The 24,763-nt window shown below is 41.9% G+C and overlaps 1 protein-coding gene and 1 non-coding gene across 2 annotated transcripts in view; both read right to left on the bottom strand.

The window, feature by feature from the left end:
- Positions 1 to 23,834, bottom strand: part of RAB10 (RAB10, member RAS oncogene family) — a 93,822-nt gene extending 69,988 nt beyond the window's left edge. The window contains exon 1 of the mRNA XM_032271878.1: positions 23,156 to 23,834. Coding sequence (XP_032127769.1) covers positions 23,156 to 23,282 — 127 coding nt within the window. The 5' untranslated portion in view covers positions 23,283 to 23,834. The remainder of the gene's footprint in view (positions 1 to 23,155) is intronic.
- LOC116545318 lies at positions 16,618 to 16,724 on the bottom strand. Its single transcript, XR_004266270.1, has one exon. It is a non-coding gene; the product is annotated as a U6 spliceosomal RNA (small nuclear RNA).
- Positions 23,835 to 24,763: the final 929 nt, after the last annotated feature.

Below are 24,763 nucleotides of genomic sequence, written 5' to 3'. Positions count from 1 at the left end.
AAATGCAAAAAGGTTGAGGAAGCTTGAATAAGGATTATAAAGTATGTAATATTACTTCCTAATATTAAACTTTTTGTATGTAATGATACTGTTCTTATGCAAGAAAATGTTCTTGTTTTGAATAGGTACATGCTGAAGTATTTAGAGACAAAGTGTCATGACATCTGCAGCTTACTTTTCAAATTTTCAAATGGTTTAGCAAAAGAAAAATCACACACACAAAGAATGTGAGTAAGCAAATGCAATAAAATGGTAATAATGAGAAAATCCACATGAAGGGTATATGTTCAATTGCACAGTTCTTCCAGAGTGTCAGTAGGTATGAAACCTTTCAAAATAAAAAGCTGAAAGGGAAAAGGGACACGAGGAAGAGATGGTTCCTCTTCTCTCAGATGATCTGTTCAATATGACTCTAGTCTAAAACTGCCAAGGCTATCTCCATAAGCTGGCCAGCGTGAGGACAGTCTAACAGATTGACCGTTAGATTTTAAAGATAATTTAATTTTTTTTTCTTGAAATGGAGTTTCACTCTTATTGCCCAGGCTGAAGTGCAATGGTGTGATCTTGGCTCACTAAAACCTTTGCCTCCCAGATTCAAATGATTCTCCTACCTCAGCCTCCCAAGTAACTGGGATTACAGGTACCTGCCACCAGGACTAGCTAATTTTTGTATTTTTAGTAGAGACAGGGTTTCACCACATTGGCCAACCTGGTCTCGAACTCCTGACCTCAGGTGATCCGTCTGCCTCGGCCTCCCAGAGTGCTGGGATTACAGGCATGAAGCACTGCGCCTGGCCAGGATAACTTAGATTCTTGATGAGGTTGCTCAACAAACTAACCCTAGAAGTGGCACTCCTTTAGAAAGTTCAAGTTCTTTAAACTTTTTGATGTTAATTGTTAAGTCAGTTTGAAGGGGCTTTTTAAAAATTAATTTACTTTTGAGACAGAGTCTCACTCTGTTGCCCAGGCTAGAGTGCAGCAGCGTGATCTCAGCTCACTGCAATCTCCGCCTCCATGGTTCAAGCAATTCTCATGCCTCAACCTCCAGAGTAGCTGAGATTACAGGTTTGTGCCACTATGCCCAGCTTATTTTTGTATATATATTTTTTTAAGTCCAGAGGTCTTTTTTTTTTTTTTTTTAAACACCTATTATGCCATGAATTCATAGGGAATAGTTCCAGCTGTTCAGGCTCCTTCCCCTTGGTTCTCACAAAGTGTGCATCTCTGGATGGAGCAGGATGGTGCTTTAGCTGAACCCAGGTACCTTTCTCTTTGAATTCTTTCTTTTTCTGATCATCTTCCTTCATACGTTTCAGGAAGCTATCTCAGTTCTTAGAGTGCTTCATGTGCTTAATACGCAGATTCTTTTGGCAAGAATCTCGCCCTTAACTTGTTTGTTTACAACAATGGCAACAGCATGCCGGGTAACACTGTAGACTCTTCCAGTTTTACCATGATAACATTTGAGGGGAATTCCTTTTTTTGAACAGTACCCATTCCCTTGATGTCTACAATATCCCTTTTCTTATAGATTTGCATATATGTGGCCAAAGGAACAACTCCATGTTTTCTAAAAGGCCTAGAGAACATATATCGAGCGCCTCTCCTCTTTCCCTTTGTGTTCATCATTTTGACGAATTACTGGAAGATGGCAGTTCCGGCCGAAAGGGCATTTTTGTATTTTTAGCAGAGACAGGGTCCTACCGTGTTAACCACACTGGTCTCAAGCTCCTGGCCTCTAGCGATCTGCCTGCCTCAGCCTCCCAAAGGGCTGGGATTACAGGCGTGAGCCACCGAGCCTGGCTGCAGTTTTATAGTTTTGGGTTTTTTTTTTTTGAGGGGAAGGGATGGACTGTCACTTCCAAATAAAGGCATCATAATACATAGATCCATCGGAAAAAGTATTGCCGCCAAAATTATACTAAGGCTATGGCGCAGAGGATGGGCTACAAAGAAGGAAAATTACAGTATTTATGCTTTCAATGCTATATGATCTATTACTATGTTTCTAAACAGGCACTACTTTTTAATGTTTAATTTTTTTTTTTTTTTTTTTTGAGACGGAGTTTCGCTCTTGTTACCCAGGCTGGAGTGCAATGGCGCGATCTCGGCTCACCGCAACCTCCACCTCCTAGGTTCAGGCAATTCTCCTGCCTCAGCCTCCTGAGTAGCTGGGATTACAGGGACGCACCACCATGCCCAGCTGATTTTTTGTATTTTTAGTAGAGACGGGGTTTCACCATGTTGACCAGGATGTCTCGATCTCTTGACCTCGTGATCCACCCGCCTCGGCCTCCCAAAGTGCTGGGATTACAGGCTTGAGCCACCGCGCCCGGCTTAATGTTTAATTTTAAATAAATATAATTTTTTTTAAATGTACATATTATTGCCTATTATGGGAAGTTACCCTTACTAGAGTAACTTATCACAAAAAAAAAAAATTATTCTGAACCAAAAAAGACATCACATACAGAAACCTCACTTCTACCCCTTTTCTGCAAGCTCCTAGAACCATCAACTGTTCATGGTAAGAGATTTTGCTGTTTTAGCAGGTTCCTTTTAAGGGACATGATATTTAGCCTGGGCAACAAAGTGAGACCCTGTCTGTATAAAAAAAATTAGCCAGGTGTGGTGGCATGCACCTGCAGTCCCACCTACACTGGAGGCTGAGCCAGGAGGAGCACTTGAGCCCAGGTCAAGGCTGCAGTGACCCAAAATCGTAGCACTGCACTCCAGCCTGAGTGACAGCATGACACCTTGTCTCAAAAGTAACAGGGGGGCTGGTGAGCAGATATGAAGTGAAGAGAGATGGCTGCTTAAAATTACCATTAAGAGAGACAAATAAGGCTGCGGACAATGGCTGATGCCTATAATCTCAACACTTTGGGAAGCCAAGGCAGGAGAATTAATGGAGGGTAGGAGTTCGTGACCAGCTTGGGAAAGAAACCTAATGAGACCTGTTTCCACACAAAAAAAATTTTTTTTCATTAGCCAGGCATACTGGCACACACCTGTAATACTAGCTACTTGGGCAGCCAACAAGATCACGGCTGTGGTGGGCTATTACTGTGCCACTGTACTCTAGTCTGGGTGACAGGGCAAGAGCCTGTCTTTCAAGAAAAAAGGACCAGGCACAATGGCTCACACCTGTAATCACAGCACTTTGGGGAAACACGGGCAGGTGGATTACTTAAGCTCAGGTGGTTCAACACCAGCCTGGGCAACATGATAAAATCCTGTCTCTACAAAATCACAAAAAATTAGCTGGGACTGGTGGTGTGAGCCTGTAGTCCAAGCTACATGGGGGCGCTGAGGTAGAAGGAGAGCTTAAGCCCGGGAGGCAGAGGTTGCAGTTAGCAGAGATGGCAACACTGCAATACAGCCTGGGTGACAGGGACAGACCCTGTCTCAAAAAAAGAAAAAGAGATAAATGAAAAAACAAACAAACAAACAAAAACCCTCAACTATCAGCTCTTTCAACCTTTATTTTTAAAAAAGCAAATGAAGTTTTTGTATACAAAGAAGCTACATCTAGTCTGTCTATAACCGCTCCCAAAATTATACGTAACTAAAGGTCTAGAAGACTTTTTTCAATGAAGTTTTTTTCAAGTCACAAAATGGCAGCTCTATAGCCCTCATGCCAGACATTCAAGTCTGGCCAGCAGATATTTTATTGTTGTGTTTTTTAAACTAGTTTTACTCTAAAACAAACAACAAAAAACTCTACAGCTTCTCTGGCATAATGTGATAGAAAGAACAGGAGTTTTGGAGTCTGACAGACCTGGGTTAGCAATTCCAGTTCTACCACTTACTATTAGCTATATAACCTTCTTTGACATAATACCTAATGTTTCTAATCCAAAATCTTCTCATTGGCAAAATAAGGATATACAATTTTCCTCAGAGAACTACTGTGAAAACAAAATAAAATAGAGTAATCCATATAAAAGTACTTCACACAGTGCCAGGTACACAGCAGTTGTTCTATAGTATCTTTCTCTTTCATGTGAATTCACAGCATTCACATGAATTCAAATTCTAAATCCAAACAAGCTTCTTCAAACTTGCCAATTAAGGAGGATTTAGAAAAGACTGTCATTATAAGTAATGTGCCTCTACCCCCAATTCTAGCTATTATTATGTATACTTAGAACACGACCATGATGGTATGGCCTGAACTATGCTATGCCATCCCAACCTAGTTATGATAATATTTCAATATTTTTATTGTGATAATATTTTATTTTATATTTATTTAAAAAACAATTTAAAACACATCAAAATTGTTAAAATTTACGTTAACAATTTTTAACTGTACAGTTTAGTGTTTAATTTTCAATTTTGTGAAATATAACTCCAGAACTTTTCATCTTGCAGAACTGAAACTCCATACCCGTTAATAACTCCCCTTCATCCCTTCCCTCCCCCAGATCCTGATAGCCATCAATGGACAGCTAAGTTGTTTCCACCTCTTGGCTATTATGAATAGTGCTGTTATAAACACGGTTATGCAAAGATCTCAAAACCTTGCTTTCAGTTCTTTGGAATATATACCTGGCAGTGGGATTGTTGGATCATAAGGTAATTCTATTTTTAATTTGTTGAGTACTTCTGATAATTTTAATACCAAAATACTCACAATTTTTGCCCCAACAAATTTCTGAAACATTTACTTACTATATCCTTCTCAAATGTTGCATTTTGGTTAAAAAACAAAATCTCTAAACTAAGGGTTTATTCTAATGTATGCTTGCTTATGCCACTAAATGCTAGAATTCTATTCTTGTATGTTGCTTGTGTTTATTTGATACACCTGTCTCTCCCACTAGACTAAAATTTCATGGCCTGGCACAGTGGCTCACGCCTATAATCCGAATATTTTGCGAGGCCAAAGTGGGTGGATCACAAGGTCAGGAGTTCGAGACCAGCCTGGCCAAAATTGTGAAACCCCATCTCTACTAAAAATACAAAAATTTGGCCAGGCATGGTGGTGGGTGCCTGTAATCCCAGTTACCCGGGACGCTGAGGCAGGAGAATCATTTGAACCTGGGAGGTGGAGATTGCAGTGAGCCAAGATCAGGATACTGCACTCTAGCCTGGCCAACAGAGCAAGACTCCATCTTAAAAAAAAAAAAAAATTCATAGGAGAAGAACTTCACTGTCATATCCCCAATATCTAGCACCTCCTGGGCTATTCAAATATTCAAATGAATGAAGGCATTAGCAAAACGAAAATATACTGCATCTCGAACTTTAAGTTTGTTAGAGCACCTAAACAAAAAGAACATTGTTAATGATCAAGTACAGATTTCCAAAATGGTAAAGCAAACAAGCAATTAGTACAATACTTCATGCTAAAACATGAATTTATATAGCACCTACTATATACAAAGAACTGTATTTAAGATACACATAACTGTTAAATGTGGTCTATGATTTAGAGATCACTGGAAACAGATATTAAATAATTTTTGTTCTTAGCTGGGCGTGGTGGCTCACACCTGTAATCCCAGCACTTTGGGAGGCTGAAGCCAGTAGATCACCTGAGATCAGGAGTTCGAAACCAGCCTGGCCAACATGGTGAAACCTTTCTCTACTAAAAATACAAAAATTAGCTGGGCGTGGTGGTGCATGCCTGTAATCCCAGCTACTCGGGAGGCTGAGAGAGGAGAATCGCTTGAACCCGGGAGGCAGAGGTTGCAGTGGGCCGAGATTGTGCCTGGCGACAGTGAGACTTCATCTCAAAAAAAAAAAAAAAAAAAAAAAAAAAATACAAAAATTAGTTGGGCATGGTAGCGTGTGCCTGTAATCCAAGCTACCTGGGAGGCAGAAGTGAGAGAATTGCTTGAACTCAGGAGGCAGAGGTTGCAGTGAGCCAAGATTGCGCTATTGCACTCCAGGCTTGGCGACAGAGCAAGACTCCGTCTCAAAAAAAAATAAAACTTGCCTTTAATCAAACAAGGGACAAAACAAATTTCAATTAATCCATGGCCTTTTTCTCTACACCATCACCCCAACCACTCTAGCCACTGCTTCTTAATTTCCTTGCTAGATTCCCATCCTGTCTATACCTTAAATATTGGTATTCCTTACAGTTTTTTTTTTTTTAGAGACTGTCTGACTGTTGTTGCCCAGGCTGGAGTCCAACGACTATTCATAGGCACAACTGTGTGTGATGCTAGCTCAAACTCCTGGGCTCAAACAATCCTGCCTCAGTCTCCGGTAGCTGGGACTACAGGCACCCACCAATGTGCCCAGCTTCCTTAGTTTTTGGAGGTCTTCTTACTCCATGCTCATTGAAGCCACTATGACTTTAAGTACTTATTTCTCAAGACTAGATTCCACTCCTTACCTCCCAGACATAGCATACAAACATCTACTGGACACGTTAACCTAAATATCCTACAAGCACTTCACAACATGGAATATCATGCCTCTGAGATCTGCTCCTTCTTGCATATTCATTCCCTAAGTTAATGTTACCAGTTGGCCCAGCCAGTGGTAGTACCAGAAATATGTGGCATAGAGCTACGTTGCCACTCATGACACCTCTATACAGCAAGGTACAAGCTTATTGTAAGATCATACAAAGTCCTTCATAGTTGGCGCCACACAGTTTTTAGGGCCAGGCTCAGTGGCTCACACCTGTAATCCCAGCAATTTAGGAGACACGAGGATCGCTTGAGGCCAGGGGTTCGACACCAACTTGGGCAACATTACAAAACTTACCTCTACAAAAAATAAAAAACGGAGCTGTGTGTAGTGGCATGAGCCTGCAGTCCTAGCTACTCAGGAGGCTGATGGGGAGGACTGCTTGAGCCCAAGAATTCAGGATTACAGTGAGCTATATGATCATACCACCACACTCTAGCCAGGATGACAGACCAAGACTCTGTCTCAAGAAAAACAATAAGTAATTTAGGGAATACGTGAAAATACACCTTGTTTGAGTCCGGATTGTAGTCAGAAATTGATAAAAGACTACTCTCTAGATAAATGTAGTCTTACTAAACTGGGTGTTTAAAATTCTACATCTTAAAAAAAAAAGGGCTGGGCATGGTGGCTCATGCCTATAATCCCAGTACTTTGGGAGGCTGAGGCAGGCAGATCACAAGGTCAGGAGATCAAGATCATCCTGGCCAACATGGTGAAACCCTGTCTCTACCAAAAATATGAAAATTAGTCGGGTGTGGGTGGCTTATGCCTGTAGTCCCAGCTACTCAGGAAGCTGAGGCGGGAGAATTGCTTGAACCCAGGAGGTGGAGGTTGCAGTGTGCCAAGATCACACCATTGAATTCCAGCCTGGGCAACAAGAGTGAAACAACTTATCAAAAAAAGAAGAAGAAGAAAAAAAAAGAAACCGAGATCTGGATATGAACTCTATTTATTTATAATAATAAATAAATATTGTGGCAGGTGCCTATAATCCCCAGCTACTCAGGAAACTGAGACAGGAGAATTGCTTGAACCTGGGTGGTGGAGGCTGCAGTGAGCTGAGATCACACCACTGCACTCCAGCCTGGCTGACAGAGTGAGACACTGTCTCAAAATATATATACATTCCACAGAAAACTGAAGTAGAAAATTTAAAAAATATTTTAAAAAATATTTCCTTGGATTAAAAAAATAAACGTATCCATTAATATCTAATTTAAGGACAGCAAAAGTATTTACGTAAGACTAAAAATATATAAAGAGGTAGACTAACAATACTCCCACTTTGTAAGCACAAATATTTACCAGCACGTTTCAAATCAGCAAAAAAATCAAAATGATACCTTATTATTCAATGCTAAGTGCTATGATATATGGGACCCACTGAAATCCTCTACTAGATTATGAATTTGCTGAATCACCTGCTGTTCAGTATTCCATAAAATAGTATCCATCAAGAGCATAAGATTGACATTTAAGACTACAGTTCTACTTTGTTCAAAAAGCAAAAATACTCCATTTCCCCCCAAACAAATCAGCTAAGAATTACCCATCTAAATTAAAGCTGTCTCCTTTAAATGTCACTGATCTGGATAGCAGTGGAACTACTTGGAATCAATACTACATTCCACTATCTTAAATAACAAAAATCTCATTATTTTGAAGGACTGGATATTTACAAAAACAGTAGCAAAATATCATTCACCCCTAACTCTACTACATGTTATGAGTTTAAAAAAAAAAAAAAAAGAAGAGTCAAAAATCATTTGAAGTCAAAAAATTATCTCAACTTCCAGCTGAGATAGTAGAGAAAGATCTTTCTGCCCCCTTCTCTCCAGAGTCACACCAACATAGAGAAAACAAGAAATATAAACTTTTCCTCCATTTCTGTGAATAGACATTGCAACTGCAACCACAGTAAATGAAGACAAAGAAGCTTATGACTTCAAGGCCCACTGAAGAAGATACCAAAGAGGAAAAGTCAATTCATTTGGGAAGGTTTAGCAATAAGACATATCACACTCCAAGGCAGAAAGTGAGGGCCCTATATTAAGGACACCCAACACATAGCTTCCATCTCACATACCCAGATATTATCATCCCTCAAGGCCAAGTAGGCATCTAAAGGTTCATTCTCTAGAATATCTGCAACAGATACACTCAGGAACACCAGGCTAAATGGAGTATGGGAATGAGATTAGAAACAGAGACATTTGAAAAAATAAGGAGATTAAATACAAATGTGTATAATGAAACTAAAGTTAACCCTACACCTGCCCACCCAAGTTCCTTTAGCTGCTCAGATTCAAGAAAGCAGGCAGGCAAACTGACATTCTCCTCCCCACATCTGAGGCAGGTGATGAGTCTTTCTCTAGAGAAACAGAATGGTTCCTGCTGTGTGTTGTGCAAAATAAATAAATAAATAAATAAAAATTAAAAAATATACAAAAAAAGAGAAACAGAATAGCTCCAGAAACAAGACCAACAGACACTAATGCTTGGAATCTCTCAGTGGAAAAAAAAAAAAAAAAAGACTCACTATTCCATCATCTTGTAATAGAGCCCACCGGTGAAAAGCCCTGCCCATGTTTACAGACCTTGAAAACATCTTTACTTTTTTTTGAGACTGGGTCTCCCTCTGTTGCCCAGTCTGGAGTACAGTGGTGTGATCATGGGTCACTACTGCCTCAACCTCCCGGGCTCAAGAAATCTGCCCATGTCTGCCTCCCAATTAGCTGGGACTACAGGCATGAACCACCATGACCAGCTAATTTTTTAAAAAAATTTTTTGTAGAGATGGAGATCTCCCTATTTTGCCCAGGCTGGTCTCTAACTCCTAGGCTCAAGCAATTCTCTTGTCTCAGCCTCCCAAAGTGCTAGGATTACAGGCATAACTCACCAAGTCCTGCTGTAAACATCTTTTAAATAACTCATTCCTAATTATGTATGTGCAGCCTGAAATCAACAATCATTTGAAGAAGGGTCCAAAATAAAATATACAATAAAACAAGGGGGGGGGCAAAAAGGGAAAACTTGAAGGGAAGATAAAGCAAGAAAGGGAAGAAAACATCAAACAAGCTATCCTCCGAGAAGATAAAATACTATATCCAAAAATCAAGAATTTTAAAAAACAAACTTATGCTAGGCATGGTGGCTCACACTTAAAATCCCAGCACTTCAGGAGGCCAAGGTAGGAGGATCAACTGAGCCCAGGAGTTAAGATCAGCCAGGACAACACAGTGAGGCTCAGTCTCTACAGAAAATCTGAAAATTAATCAGATGCAGCGGCACATGCCTGTAGTCCTAGCTACTTGGGAGGCCACGGCAGGAAGATCACTTTAGCCCAGGAGGTTGAGGATGCAGAGAGCGATGATCACGCCACTGCACTCTAGCCTGGGCGACAGAACAAGACTCTGCCTCTAAAAAAAAAAAAATCAAACAAAAAAATTTTAAGGACCAGGCACAAGGACCATACCTGTAATCTCAACACTTTGGGAAGTTGACGTGGGACAATCGCTTGAGCCCAGGAGACAAAATGAGACCCATGTATACAAAAACAAACAAACAAACAACAACAACAACAACAACAAAAAAAAACAGAAAATATTAGCCAGGCGTGGTGGTGTGCACCTGTGGTCCCAACCACTCAGGAGGCTGAAGTGGGAGGATTGCTTGGGCCTAGGAGGTTGAGGCTAGAGTAAGGTTGTCACAAACCTGGGTGACAGAGTGAAAAAAACCCTGTCTCAAAAAAAAAAAAAAAAAAAAAAAAAAAAAAAAAGTAAGGAATAGACAAGAAAAAACAACTAGAAATTAAAAAATAAGACAGCTGAAATAAAACTTTCAATATAAAGGTAAAACGATAAAGTCAAAGAAATCTCCCAGGCAGTAGAATAAATTAACAAAGTTGGAAGTGGAAAGGGCCACCAAGTACCCAGAACAACAGAAAAAGCCCCACCCAACAAGGTACATGATTATAAATTTTTTAAACTAAGAATTTAAAAAATTAGCAATCTTCCAGAGACAAACTAGGCTGCTATAAACAAATAATTATCCTACTGATAAAGGATAAAGAATCAGAATAGTATCAGAACTATCAGCAACTGGAAGACAATGGAGTGATGCTTTCAAAGTCTTATGGGAAAACTGTTTTCAACCTAGAACTCTATGCCTTGTCAAACACTCAACTGAGTGTAAAGGAAATAATGAAGACATTGTTGAACATGGAAAGCCTCAAAAAATTTCCTTTACCATATACCCTTTTAGCAAGAAACTACGACAGAATGATACGCTCAAAAGCAGAAAACCAACAAAGAAAGGTATTGCAAAAAAATAAAATAAAATAAATAAGGTATCACATACAGGAGAGAAACTTACAAAATTTCCAAGGCAATAATTGAGAAATAGGCATAATTAATAAGCGGTCCATTACTGAATCAGGACAGAGGAAAATATCTAGTAGAGAGGTGTCCAGGAAAACAATAAAAACCAAAAGATTATTTCTCTGATGGTTTGGCTATGTGGAAATTCATTCTGAGAGGTTGCTGGAGTACACAGGAAGATTGAAATTAATCAAATGAGAATTTTTAACTTCAGAAGAAAACAAATATAGTAGACTACTTGACTAAATGGAATATTTACACAGCCACATTAACGTAACCACTGCATACCAATTTAAGAAAGAATTGAAACAGAGAGTAGAATGAGACTATAAAAGGTTAAAATTCTCATCTAGGCCAGGTGCAGTGGCTCATGTCTGTCATCCCAGCACTCTGGGAGGCTGAGACCTGAGGTCAGAAGTTCGAGACCAGCCTGGCCAACATGGTGAAACCCCGTCTCTACTAAAAATACAAAAATCTAGCTGGGCATGGTGGTAGGCGCCTGTAATCCCAGCTACTTGGGAGGCTGAGGCAGGAAAATCGCTTGAACCAGGGAGGTGGAGGTTGCAGCGAGCCGAAATTGCACCATTGCACTCCAGCCTGGGCAACAAGAGCAAAACTCCATCCCAAAAAAGAAAAGAAAAAAAAAGATTTCAGAAGGCACACTGTAAATTATGGTAAGAGTAAACCACTAAGTCAATTTTTCATTCCTGTCAGGTAATACACAATCTCTGAAACCTTGAGAACATCTACATCATCTGATTAACTACATGAAATCAGGTGGGGAAGAAAGGCCTTCATATTCAATAAATGGTACTGGAGCAAACAGACATCTCTTCCACAAGCAAAAAATAAGTCAACCTCAACCTAAACCCCACACTATTAAGAGAATGAAAAGACAAGCTACACACTGGAAGAAAGTATTTGCAAACCACATATCCAACTAAGGACTAGAATTTTATTTATTTTTCTATTCTTTTGAGATAGAGTCTCACTGTCACCCAGGCTGGAGTGATCACAGCTCACTGCAGTCTCAACCTCCCTGTCCTCAGCTGATCCTCCCATCTAAGTCTCCCAGGTACCTGGGACTACAGGTGCGCACCACCACATCCAGTTAATTTTTTTTTTTTTTTTGTAGAGATAGGGTTTCCCCATGTTGCCCAAGCTAGTCTCAAGTGATCCACCCACCTCAGCCTCCCAAAGTGCTGGGATTACAGGCATGAGCCACTAATCTGGTCGGGACTAGGATTTTAAATGCTGAAAGAACTTTCAAAACAATCCAATTAGAAAATGGGCAACAACATGAACACACATTTTTCCAAAGATGGCAAATAAGCACATAAAAAAACTTTTCAACGCCTTTGGCAATCAGGGAAATGCAAATTAAAAACCATGAGATTATCACTACACACTTACCAGAATGACTGAAGTACAAAACAGTGTAACATTATCAAATGCTGGTGAGGATGCAGATAAAGTTCACTCATACACTGCTGAGGATGGGGGTGTAAAATGGTATCGCCGTTCTGGAAATAGTCTGTTAGTTTCTTATAAAACTAAACATGCAATTACTATGTGACCCATCAACTGCAGTTTTGGGTGTTTATTCCAGAGAAATGAAAATTTATGATCACACAAAAACCTGTACACAAATATTCGTAGCAGCTTTATTCCTATTAGCTAAAAACTGGCATCAGCCCAGATGTTTGTTCCTCAAGGGGTGAATATTAAACAAACTATGGTACATACCATTAAATACTACTCAACAATTAAAAAAACAAACTAATGGGCCCAGCACAGTGGCTCACACCTGTAATCCCAGCACTTTGGGAGGCCAAGGCAGGCAGATCACCTAAGGTCAGGAGTTCGAGACCAGTCTGGTCAATACAGTGAAAACCTGTCTCTACTAAATACAAAAAAACTAGCCAGGTGTCGTGGCACATGCCTGTAGTCCCAGCTACTTGGGAGGCTGAAGCAGGAGAATAGCTTGAACCCCGGAGGCAGAGGTTGCAGTCAGCCAAGATTGCACCACTGCACTCCAGCCTGAGTAACACTGAGACTCTGTCTCAAAAAAAAAAAGAAAGAAAGAAAAGGGAAAAACAACTAATGATACACACAACTTGCATTACTCTCCAAGGAATTATGCTGAGTGGGAGTTGGGGGGGGGGGGGGAAGCCAATCCCAAAAGGTTACATTCTATATGATTCAATTTATATAACATTTGTAAAGTGGCAAAATTTTAGAAATGGAGGACAGTTTCAGTTACCAAGGTTTGGAGTGTAGAAATATCGGGGACTATGATTATAAAAGAACGTGAAGGATCCTTGCTCCTTGGAACTGTTGTGTACTCACTATGGTGGTGGATACATGAACCTATATGAGTAATAAAACTGTACCAAATTTAATATAAATACAAATGAATAAAAATAAAACTGGGGAAATTTTAATAAGACTAATGTATTACAACAGATGTAAATATTCTGGTTGTGATGTTATACTACAGTTTCCCAAAACTGTTACCATTGGGAGAAACTGGGCGAAGTGTACAAGAGATCTCTTTGTATTATCTTTCACAACTGCATGATAAATTACAATTATCTTAATAAAGATTTCAATTTAGGCCGGGCATGGTGGCTCACGTCTGTAATCCCAGCCCTTTGGGAGGCTGAGGCGGGCAGATCACAAGATCAAGAGGTCAAGACCATCCTAGCCAACATGGTAAAACCCTGTCTCTACTAAAAATAAAAGACTAGCTGGGCATGGTGGCAGGCACCCGTAGTCCCAGCTACTCAGGAGTCTGAGGCAGGAGAATCGATTGAACCTGGGAGGCAGAGGTTGTAGTGAGCCGAGATCTCGACACCGCACTCCAGCCTGGCGACAGAGCAAGACACTGTCTCAAAAAAAGAAAACTTCAATTTTAAAAAGACTGTACACAAGCATTACTAATGATATGAAAGAAACCAATCAACACTGTCTTTTGTTCTAATTTTGATGTGATGTACTTTTTGGGTCTCCAGAATAACGGTTTTTCCATTTTCTGATGTTTTACAACCTTGGAAACTCTGTTTTCTGGGTCATATTTGAAACACAGCATTCTAGGCCAGGCACAGTGGCTCACACCTATAATCCCAGCCCTTTGGGAGGCTGAGGCAGGAGGATCACTTGAGCCCAGGAATTCGAATCCAGTCTGGGCAACATAGCAAGGCCCTGTCTCTACAAAAGTCAAATAAAATAAAAACTAAACTCCTCCTTTATGACTTAACCATCTCAATAAACAGTTTTTTCATGCAAATCTCTTTAGCCAATCATACAATTTATATTCTGTGCTAAATGATGGTCTCTTTTTTGTAAATAAACACTCAACAAGCTCCTACTCCTCTGTTCTTTACAACTGCTACCACAGCTCTGCCTGGGCAACCTTCTACAGTTAATAGTTGAAAGAGATTGCCAATATTTCTCCTATTGTTCTCTCCCTTTTGCAAACAAAATAAGAATACCAGTATTTCCTTTGCTGTGCTTGTGCATCATGATATACAATTCTTTCTTCTCTATTATGCTCTAAGTTAGCAAAGGACAAGTAAACTGAACAAAATCCTTGATATTTTGTGCTAAGGCTTGTTATTTCCCTATTCTTGCCCCTCCCAAAAAAACAAAAAACCATAGCAACTCTACCTTTCAAATTGAAATTGATGGGTAGGACAACTATCATTGATTTTTTTAAACACAACAATGAAATTCTCAGAATGAGCAATGTGGTTATGAACGAGATTGGCTGTGGATTCTAATAAAAACTCTTGGCTGGGCGCAGTGGCCCACGCATGTAATCCCAGCATTTTGAGAGGCCAAGGCGGGCAGATCATCTGAGGTCATGAGTTTGAGACCAGCTTGGTTAACATGGTGAAATCTCATTTCTACTAAAAATACAAAAATCAGCCAGGCGTAGTGGCTTGTGCCTGCAATCCCAGCTACTGGGGAAGCTGAGGCAGGAGGATCGTTTGAATCCGGGAGGTGGAGGTTGCAATAAGCCAAGATCGTGCCACTGCCTGGGCAACAGGAATAAAACTCCTTCACTAATTAGCCATGCGGCCTTCTGGAAGTTACTTCACCTCACCAGTCTGTTTTCCCACTTTGAAAATTCATTTTAGGGTTTATTCCTGCACTAATATTTTATGATTCTAACATTCCAAGAAGGTCTATGTAGATACAGACAACAAAAAGACAAATCTGCCTTCAATATCTAAAAGTATAGACCAGTGATATTAAAGCATGGGAAAGTACCATAAAGGATCCTCTTGTTTCACAACCACTGGTTAACAGCAGCTAACACCTGGAACAGGAGGGGCCATCTGTAATCAAATGTTCTTTTAGAGAGCTGGGTCAAGCATCAGTTTTTTGGGTTTGTTGGGTGGTGGGGAAAATATATCTAAAACATTCACCATCTAAACCATTTTTTAAAACATGGCATAAAACATAATATTAAATTTGCCATCTTAACCATTTTCAATGTGTACAGTCCAATAGGTGTTAAGTGTATCACACCATTGTGCAACAGCTCTCCAGAGCCTTTTCATTTTTGCAAAACTGTAATGCGTTATTTTATACTCATTAAACACCTTCCTATTTCCCTCTTCCCCAGCCCCTGGTAATCATCACTTTTTCTCTTTTTATGAATTTGACTTTAGATATCCTCATATAAATGAAATCACATACTATTTGTCTTTTCATGCATTTCAAACATTTTCAAGTGTACAATTCAGTGGCATTAAATTAATTCATATTGTTATGCAACTATCACCACTATCCCTCTCTTGAACTTTTTCATCCCCACAAACTAAAATTCTGCTCAGAAAGCAATAATTCCCCATTACCGCATCCCCCAGGCCCTGGTAACCACCATTCCACTAATTTGTCTATTACAGGTACCTCACACATTATCTGTCCTTTTGTATCCAAATCATTTTCAAGGCTCCTCCATGTGGTAACATTTTAGAATTTCCCTCCCTTTTAAGGCTCAGTAACATTCCATTTTATGTATATACCACATTTTTTTATCCATTCATCCACTGAGGAACCCTTGAGTTGTTTCCACCTTTCAGCTATTGTGAATAAAGCTGCTATGAACACTGATGAAAAAAAAATATCTGTTTGAGTTTTTTATTGTTATCTTTTGTTTTGAGACAGGGTCTTACTCTGTTGCCCAGGCTGGAGCGCAGTGGCGTGATCTTAGCTCATCGCAACCTCCGCTTCCCAGGTTCAAGTGATTTTCTTACCTTGGCCTTCCAAATAGTTGGTACAACAGGCATGCTCCACAACATCCAGCTAATATTTGGAGGTTTCTTGGTAGAGACAGGATCTCAACATGTTGCCCAAGCTGGTCTTGAACTCCTGAGCCCAAGTGATCTGGCCTCCCAAAGTGCTGGGATTTACAGGCATGAGCCACCTCACATGGCCCTGTTTGAATCTTTGATTTAAATTATTCTAGATATAACTTGAAGTGCGATTACTAGGTCATATGGTAATCTCATTTTAAAGTTTTTGAGAAACTACTATATTGTTTCCCACTGTGGCTGCACCATTTCACATTCCTACCAGCAATGTACCAAGTTTCCAATTTCTCTACAACCTCAATTTGTTTTTGTCTTTTGTTGTTGTTATAACTATCCTAACGGTGACAAAATAACATCTCATTGTGGTTTTGATTTGCATTTCCCTAATTATTAGTGATGCTGAACATCTTTCTATGTGCTTACTGGCCTACTGTTCGTCTTCTTTGAAGTGTATCTGGATAGATTTTTTAAAAATAATAACAACTATGAAACACTTCACAAATTTGCAGGTCATCCTTGCACAGGGGCCATGCTAATCTACTCCATATCATTCCAATTTTAGTATATATGCTGCCAAAGCAAGCACTCTGAATAGTTTTTTTGGGGTTTTTGGTTTAAGATAGAATCTCACTCTGTCACCCAGGCTGGAGTGTGATGATGCAATCATAGCTCACTGCAGCTTCAAAATCCTGGGCTCAAGTGATCCTCCCATCTCAGCCTCCTGAGTAGCTGGAACTACAGGTATGCACCACCACACCCAGCTAATTTTTTTATTTAAAAGATCTTTTTGTAGAGCTGTGGTCTGACTAAGTTGCCCAGGCTGGTCTCGAACTCCTGAGCTCAAGCTATCCTCCTGCCTCAGCCTTCCAAAGTGTTGGAAATACAGGTGTGAACCATAGCACCCAGCCTAATCAATTGTTTCTTAAACTCTGGTTAGTGGAACCAACCCACTTTTCCAAAACTTAGCAAAAACATCCTGACAACATGTATTATACCTCTCTCAGGGACAACAGCCTTTACCAACTTGATTACTGACATGGAGCCCAGAGACTCCAATTCCCAATAGAAAATATTCCCTGTGAAAAAAAGGAGTTAAGTCTTATGGTGGTGAAAGAATTAATGACACCAAAAGGTAGCATATCCAGTATAGAAGCAGCCCACTAAAAACTTGTGCTTTGGGGACAAGTCTATGTAATTCCCACATCACTGATGAGAAATCCATTCCTGAGCTCATACTACCAAGACGGCTTTGGTAAAATCAACCACTGAAATCTGCTCATCCAAAAGCAGTAACTCTCTCAAGACTCTCTTTCAAACAACCTTTCAATTTCTAACAGCAGTCTTGCCCTATTAGCCAAACAGCTAATACTCTTTTTTTTGTTTTGTTTTTCTGAGTCAGAATCTCACTCTTATCACCCAGGCTGGAATGCAGTGGCACAAATGTCAGCTCACTGCAACCTCCACTTCCCGGGTTCAAGCAATTCCCCTGCCTCAACCTCCCGAGCAGCTAGGACTACAGGTGAGCACCACCATGCCCAGATAATTTTTGTATTTTTAGTAGAGACAGAGTTTTGCCTTATTGGCCAGGCTGGTCTCGACTTCCTGACCTCTGGGAATCTGCCTGCCTCAGCCTCCCAAAGTGCTGGGATTATAGGCATGTGCCACGGGGCCTGACCACAGCTAATATTCTTAAGCCCGATCCCAACCTACTTCATATAATGATCAGAAAGTAGGTAAAAAAGGAAAAATTTTAAATAAACTAGTCCCAATTTGCATTAAGAGGATCCTGATTGTACCATCTGTCTGCCTTCATTCATTATTTACGGTGCACCCATTAAGTGTAGGTACTCTTCCAGGTGTTTAGCATACATGAGAAAAAAAACAAAAGACAAAAGATTTCTGCCCTTGTGCAACTTATATTCTGGTGCCCTCAGATTTGTTTTGAGATTGGTTGAGTGTAACATACCAGTAACTTGTTTTTGCAGCAGTCTGCAACAAATTTGGTCATAAATATAATACATAATTCCTAACATGATGTATGAGAGCTAAAAATATACAAAAAAATTCAAATACAGTAGTCTTTGTGAACACCATCCTATAAATCTATAAAAATTATTTCTTCAAAAAACCAATAGCCAATAAGAAGCTAAAATGACTGTACCTGAAATAATAAGGGACTGCCTTATTTTGGCTGTCTGGTCCTTCTGAACACCTGCAAGATATTACTATACAAACTTGGGATGTTTTTTGTTTTGTTTTTTTCACACAGTCTCGCTCTGTCACCCACACTGGAGTGCAGTGGCGTGATCAGAGCTCACTACACCCTTGAACTACAGGGCTCAAGTAATCCTCCAACCTCAGCCTCCCCTGTAGCTAGAACTACAGAAAACATGGTACCATGTCCCGCTAATTTTTTGTTTATGTAGAGATGGGGGTCTCACTACGTTGCCCAGACGGTCTCAAACTCCTGACCTCAAATGATCCTCCCACCTCAGCCTCCCAAAGTGCTTGGATTACAGGTTTGAGCCACCATGCCCAGCCCTCAGGATGTTTTAACAATCAAGTGACCACTCACAAATTTAATTATCACTTATACTTAAAGAATGCTCTAGATTTTAGAAACAACCCAGCCAGATGCAATGGTGCTTGCCTACAGTCCCAGCTACTTGAGAGGCTGAGGAAGACGGGTTGCTTGAGCCCAGGAGTTTGAGGCTACAGTGAGCTACAATTGCACCACTGCACTCCAACCTGGGTGAAAGAGTGAGATTTAATCTTTTAAACAACAAACCCAAGTCATTTGATAAAATTTAACACATTCCTGAAAGTAGTCTGCATTCAAAGCATTTCTAGTCATCTGCATATTGGCCAACTGGCTACTTTAGATTGTTTAGACAAGTACCACCCAGTATGGTAGCCACTAACCACATGTGGCTATTAATCACTTGAAATGTACCTTTTTAAAATTTATTTTTTCATTACAAAATATATATCCATGTAGAAATATACCAAATCTAAATTGAGATGAGTTGTAAGCATACAAACCAGAGAAAAAGAATGCAAAATATCTCACAATTTTTTTTTTTTCATACAGACATGGTCTCACTATGTTGCCCAGGCTGGTCTCAAACTCTTAAGTCCAAGCAATCCTCCCACTTTGGCCTGACAAAGTGCTGGGATTAGAGGTGTGAGCCACTGAGGCTGCCCTCAACAATTTTTAAGTCTTGATGATACAATAAAATAACATTTTAGATATGAGTTAAAATATAATATTAAAATTTGCTTTTTAAAATGTGGCTATTTGGCAGGGCTTGGTGGCTCACACCTGTAATCCCAGCATTTTCGGAGGTCAAGGTGGGCAGATCACCTGAGTAAGGCATTCAAGACCAGCCTGACCAACATTGTAAAACCCTGTCTCTACTAAAAAAAAAACCAAAAATTAGCTGGGCATGGTTGCAGACGCCTGTAATCCCAGCTACCTGGGAGGCAGAGGCAGGAGTATCGCTTGAATCTGGGAGGCTGTAAGCCAAGATTGTGCCACTGAACTCCAGCCTGGGCAACAGAACGAGACACCATCTCAAAAAAAAAAAAAAAAAAAAAGATGGCTATTAAAAGTAATATTTGTGGCTCACATTATTTCACTTGAATGGCACTGGTTAAACTCAATGATAGACTTCTAAACCTGTGCACATAGAGCTAATACATGAATGTGTTCAAGCTGTACTTAGAATCATATTCATTTTCTCAATTTAACACTATTCAACATCTTAAATATGAAAACATTTTTATAGGAAAGTGTCAAAATGCAGAATCTAAAGTAAAATTGTTTAGTGGGGCTGGGTACAGCGGCTCATACCTGTAATCCCAGCACCTTTGGGAGGCTGAGGTGGGTGGATCACCTGAAGTCAGGAGTTGGAGAGCAGCCTGACCAACAGGATGAAACTGTCTCTACTAAAAACACTAAATTGGCTGGGCATGGTGGTGCGCACCTGTAATCCCTGCTATTTGGGAGACTGAGGCAAGAGAATCGCTTGAACCTGGGAGGCAGAGGTTCAGTGATCCAAGATTGCACCACTGCACTCCAAGCTGAGCAACAGGAGCAAAACTCCATCTCAAAAAAAAAAAAAAAAAAAAAAAAAAAAGAGGGAGGGTGGGCACAGTGGCTCACACCTGTGATCTCAATAGTTTGGGAAGCCGAGGTAAGCGGATCATCTGAGGTCAGCAGTTCAAGATCAGCCAGGCAAACATGGTGAAACTCTGTTTCTACCAAAAATACAAAAAAATTAGCTGAGTGTGCTGGTAGGCACCTGTAATCCCAGCTACTCTGGAGGCTGAGGCAGAAGAATTGCTTAAGCCTGGGAGGCAGAGGTTGCAGTGAGCCAAGATCAGACCATGGCACTCCAGCCTGGGCAAAAAGAATGAAATTCCATCTCAAAAAAAAAAGTAATCGTTTAGTGGAGCACCAACAAATACTTGGATACCACTATGCGCAGGACGTTCAATCCACAGAATAACATGTTCTGCCACACTTCCACAGTGGAAGAGTCACATATTCTATATATAGCTAATGTGGACTGTGCTCCTACAAAGTGCCTGGCACTGTGTGAAGTGCTTTACTCTTGCTAACTCATAAAATCTTCACAATTATCCTATGTGGTAGATACCATTATTAACACTTCTAAAGAACCTGAAACCAAGAGAGGTTAAGTAATTTGCCAAAGTTGCACAGGTAGTACTGTGGAACCAGGATTTCAACCCAGCAGACTTGATCCAAAATCATCACATATCTTCCCAAGTAAAAGGACGACAAAAAGATTATACCATTATCTTAGAGGACTGAGTTTTAGATGGGGGCATGTACCCTTTACAAAAAGACTGGAATAGACAAAGTTAATGTTTTGCTTCCAATTCTCTCCATCCACCACTGTTCCTAATGACAGGTTAAAGTTGACCACATGGCTGGGCATGGTGGCTCACGCTTGTAATCCCAGCACTTTAGTAGGCTGAGGCAGTGGACTGCTTGAGATCAGGAGTTCAAGACCAGCCTAACCAACATGGTGAAACCCAGTCTCTACTAAAAATACATAAATTAGACAGGCACGGTGGTGGGCATCTTTAATCTCCGCTACTCAGGAGGCTGAAGCAGGAGAATTGCTTGAACCCGAGGCGGAGGCTGCAGTGAGCTGAGATCACGGCACTGCACTACAGCCTGGGTGACAGAGTGAAACTCTGTCTCAAAATAAAGTTGACCACATGAATTAAATCCTCAACCTTACTATACGTTTGTTCTGTGCTCCCTTTTCCAGAAAGGCCTTATCCCACCCCTCTGACCCAATTCATATTAGTCCTTCAGGCTTCATCATTTTAGATATCATCTCTATGTAAGCCTACTCAGACTCCTCACGATTTAGGCTAGCCAATCCTCCTCCCTATGGTTACTACTGTAGCACCTTCCACACTGTTATGATTGACCTCACTGGAATGCTCCTCAAGGGGTCTGTTGTGTTCACCATTTATTCCCAGTGCCTAAGAACAGTGCCCAGCATTAGGTGCTCAGTAAATATTTGCTGACCCATCTGATCACCTAACCCCACCCAGCTACAGCTAAAAGTGGAGTGTTAAAAGCAAACTTAGTGCTAGGGAAGTGCTAGCGCTAAGTGCTAGTGTTCTCTAACCCAGAAGTTAGAGAACAAGTTCTAAGTTTCATGAAATTTGTGAAAGACCAAGACAACACTAAGATACTCTGGAAATCAGAACTGTAATTTCCACCCAAAAAGAGTGAGTGAAATAAAAATCTATTTTTAAAAAATCACTTGTCCAATTTAATTTCAGTATAATTTCTTTCGTGAGAATGAAGCACCTATTTGTCACACACAAAAAAATCCAAACCAAATTATTTCAGTAACGCTACAAATTGTTTCAAATCAGCTTAATTTTAACAATTCCCAGAGTTCAAAGACAACTGCAGTTGCTTTTTAAAATCGTCTCAACAGAAAACGACATTTAAAAATGGGTTAAACTACACCGCCACAATGCTGAGTGCTGGGCTCCAAGTGACAGAGGCAGCCATGTGTCTTCAAGAAATTTATTGGGGAGCGGATGAGTTTCACAATTAATTTAGCACAATTAGCATCAGCGCCACTAAATTTTCTAACCAGATTCAAAAGGGACTTTCCTAGAGCCTTCCCTTTTCCTTTCCTAGACGGGAAATTCTATTTAAAAGGTCACTCTTTAGCTCTTACTTCCACACTAAGTAATTCTGAAACGGTGAAAGTACATTAGAAGTCCTTAGGGCTATGACTGGCAAAATAATTTCTCGTAAATACTACAGTCGAAACAGAAGAGAGAACTTGACTTCATTCTGTTGGGTTTGAGGACAGAAATTAATCATCTCCCCCAGATTACTGTTTCTGTTGATGTCTCGAAAAGCACTGAGGCAAATATGCCAGAGTCCCACCCCAAGCGCGAAGAGCCTCCGATTGTTTGACACATCAATGGATTAGTCAATGAGGGCAACTCACTTTTCCCTTCTAATGTGCCTTAATTATTCTTCACACAAACCCTCAAGTTTACTCTAAGTTATGACCATATGGAATCTTCTCTTTGCCCCAGAGTATAAATTATAAATTCAGGCCTTTCCCAAATAGCTAGTACTGTTTCAATCGCAACCACTGAAATAAATACTTTAAATATACCACACATCTAATAATTCCAAGCAAATGTGGAAAAAGACAGTCCAGTCGCCTGAAGAGATAAGGTTCTGGAACGTGATTAAATGATGCACATTTTGTAACCGAAGGCACTGAGCATAGTGGGAGACTCGAAAGCAAAAGACCGGATGGAAAGCATGGAAGACCCCGCCCCAGTAAGCTCGATGCCGATTCAAATCGTAACTTGGGTCTGTCGTTTGGAATCGGAATCACTGAAACAAAGGCGTATATTACGGGAAGCAAGATGTCTGGAGTAAAATAAACGGTTTGCAGCTACCGAGACCGTACACCGTCCTCCCACAGGTCTTACCTATGGTGGAAATAAAGGTGGTATTGAAGGCATCATCCGAAAAACGAAAAAGGACGCAGGTCTTCCCCACTCCCGAGTCCCCGATCAGGAGCAGCTTGAAAAGCAGGTCGTACGTCTTCTTCGCCATTGGGAGGGGCGGCTCGGGCTCTCGCCGCCGGCGGCCCCAAGGGATCGGTCCCTCTCACTATGGCCAACTCCTCACTCGGGCGTTCTCAGGCCGGAGGACGGAGAAGCGTGGGAAAAAGGAAGGCTCGAGAGGGTGCGGGCGACCTACGAACAGCTTCGAGGAAGCCCCGACAGTGGCGGCGTCCAGTGCCTCCGAGGGCGGCGACCGCAGCTCCGCAGCCTCTCCCAGCCGCTCCGCCCGGTTCCGGGGAGTCGGTCGGGACAAAATGGCCTCCCCTCCCCCCTCAGGGCTTCTCGGCCGGGACGCTCCCACGGACGAGCAAGCCTGCTCTGCCGTCGAGGAGGCGCGGCGGGCGTGTGTACAGTGTCTCCCCCGAGCAGAAACTCTGCGCTAGCACGCCGCGAGGACTGCGAAGAAGGACCCCCAAGACGACGAGCTCAGCTACATAGCCCCAGGAAGCCGAGCCACCCCGGCCAGAGCCACCTTTCCCCCGTGCCCTCTCACGCCAGCGTGCGCGCTGCCTGAGACGCACGCAAGGACGTACGCCCGCCCTTCCCTCGCGCCCTCGCCTTGCGGTCCGCCTCTGCGCACGCGCACAAGAGGGCGCGGGGCGCGCCTGGGTGGAGAGTGGAGCGCTCCCTCCGGCCTCCAAGCCTCAGTTTGAAGCTGAACCCAGAGGGGAGAAGGGAGGGGCGAGAGAGGGTGAGGCCCCGGGCGCGCTCCCTGTGGCCGCCTGATAGGGTGCGCGGTGTTACGAGCACGACCCTCGGGAGTCGCTGCCTAGCCACTACGCAGGCGCAGCGCCCCCGGGGACACGCTTTCCGCACCGCGCACCGCCTTCCGTTCCCGGGGTTGCCCACTGGCCCGCGCTGCGGTTTCTCTGCACGGCGTTTGTCGGGTGTGTTGAGCCGGAGGTCTGGGCGCAGCGACGGGCTTGGGTGGCCATGTGTTCCCGCGTAGGTGGAGCTCGTAAACGCGAGAAAAAGTCGTGCCCTGGGTCATTTAATAGCTTCATTGCTAGAACGAGACTCCTCACGGCGTGCCACCCGCTCCCCTCCCCCCGCCAGGGCCAACCCTGACGGGGAAACTTGAGCGCTCCATCCCGGTTCACTTCTAGAGCAAGAGTTTGAGATGGAAAATCTGGCCATGCTGCTCGGGTTGGGATGATGTAATCCTCACAGCCTCTTCCTGGGCGAGGAGAGGAAGGCTGAGGAACACCTGGGCGCAGGAACAACAACCCCACGAAGTGGAAGGTTATGTGCGATGCTTGGAGAACCTGCTCTACGCCTCTGCCGGCCTTTAGGAATCCTGGAGAACCCGAGAGCTCTCCGCAGAGGAGGTGTAGCCTCTACCTGCCACCAGAGTCGTACTACTGGGTTGAAAATTGAAAGGTGGGCTGCGCGAGGTGGCTCTTGCCTGTAATCCCAGCACTTTGGGAGGCCGAGGCGGGTGGATCACGAGTTCAGGAGATCGAGACCATC

This window comes from Sapajus apella, unplaced genomic scaffold (genome assembly GCF_009761245.1).
Source record: "Sapajus apella isolate SASKATOON/1434 unplaced genomic scaffold, GSC_monkey_1.0 scaffold258, whole genome shotgun sequence".
NCBI lineage: Eukaryota > Metazoa > Chordata > Mammalia > Primates > Cebidae > Sapajus > Sapajus apella.
Note: the sequence above shows the minus strand (reverse complement) of the source record. Positions and strands in the feature narration are given on the sequence as shown.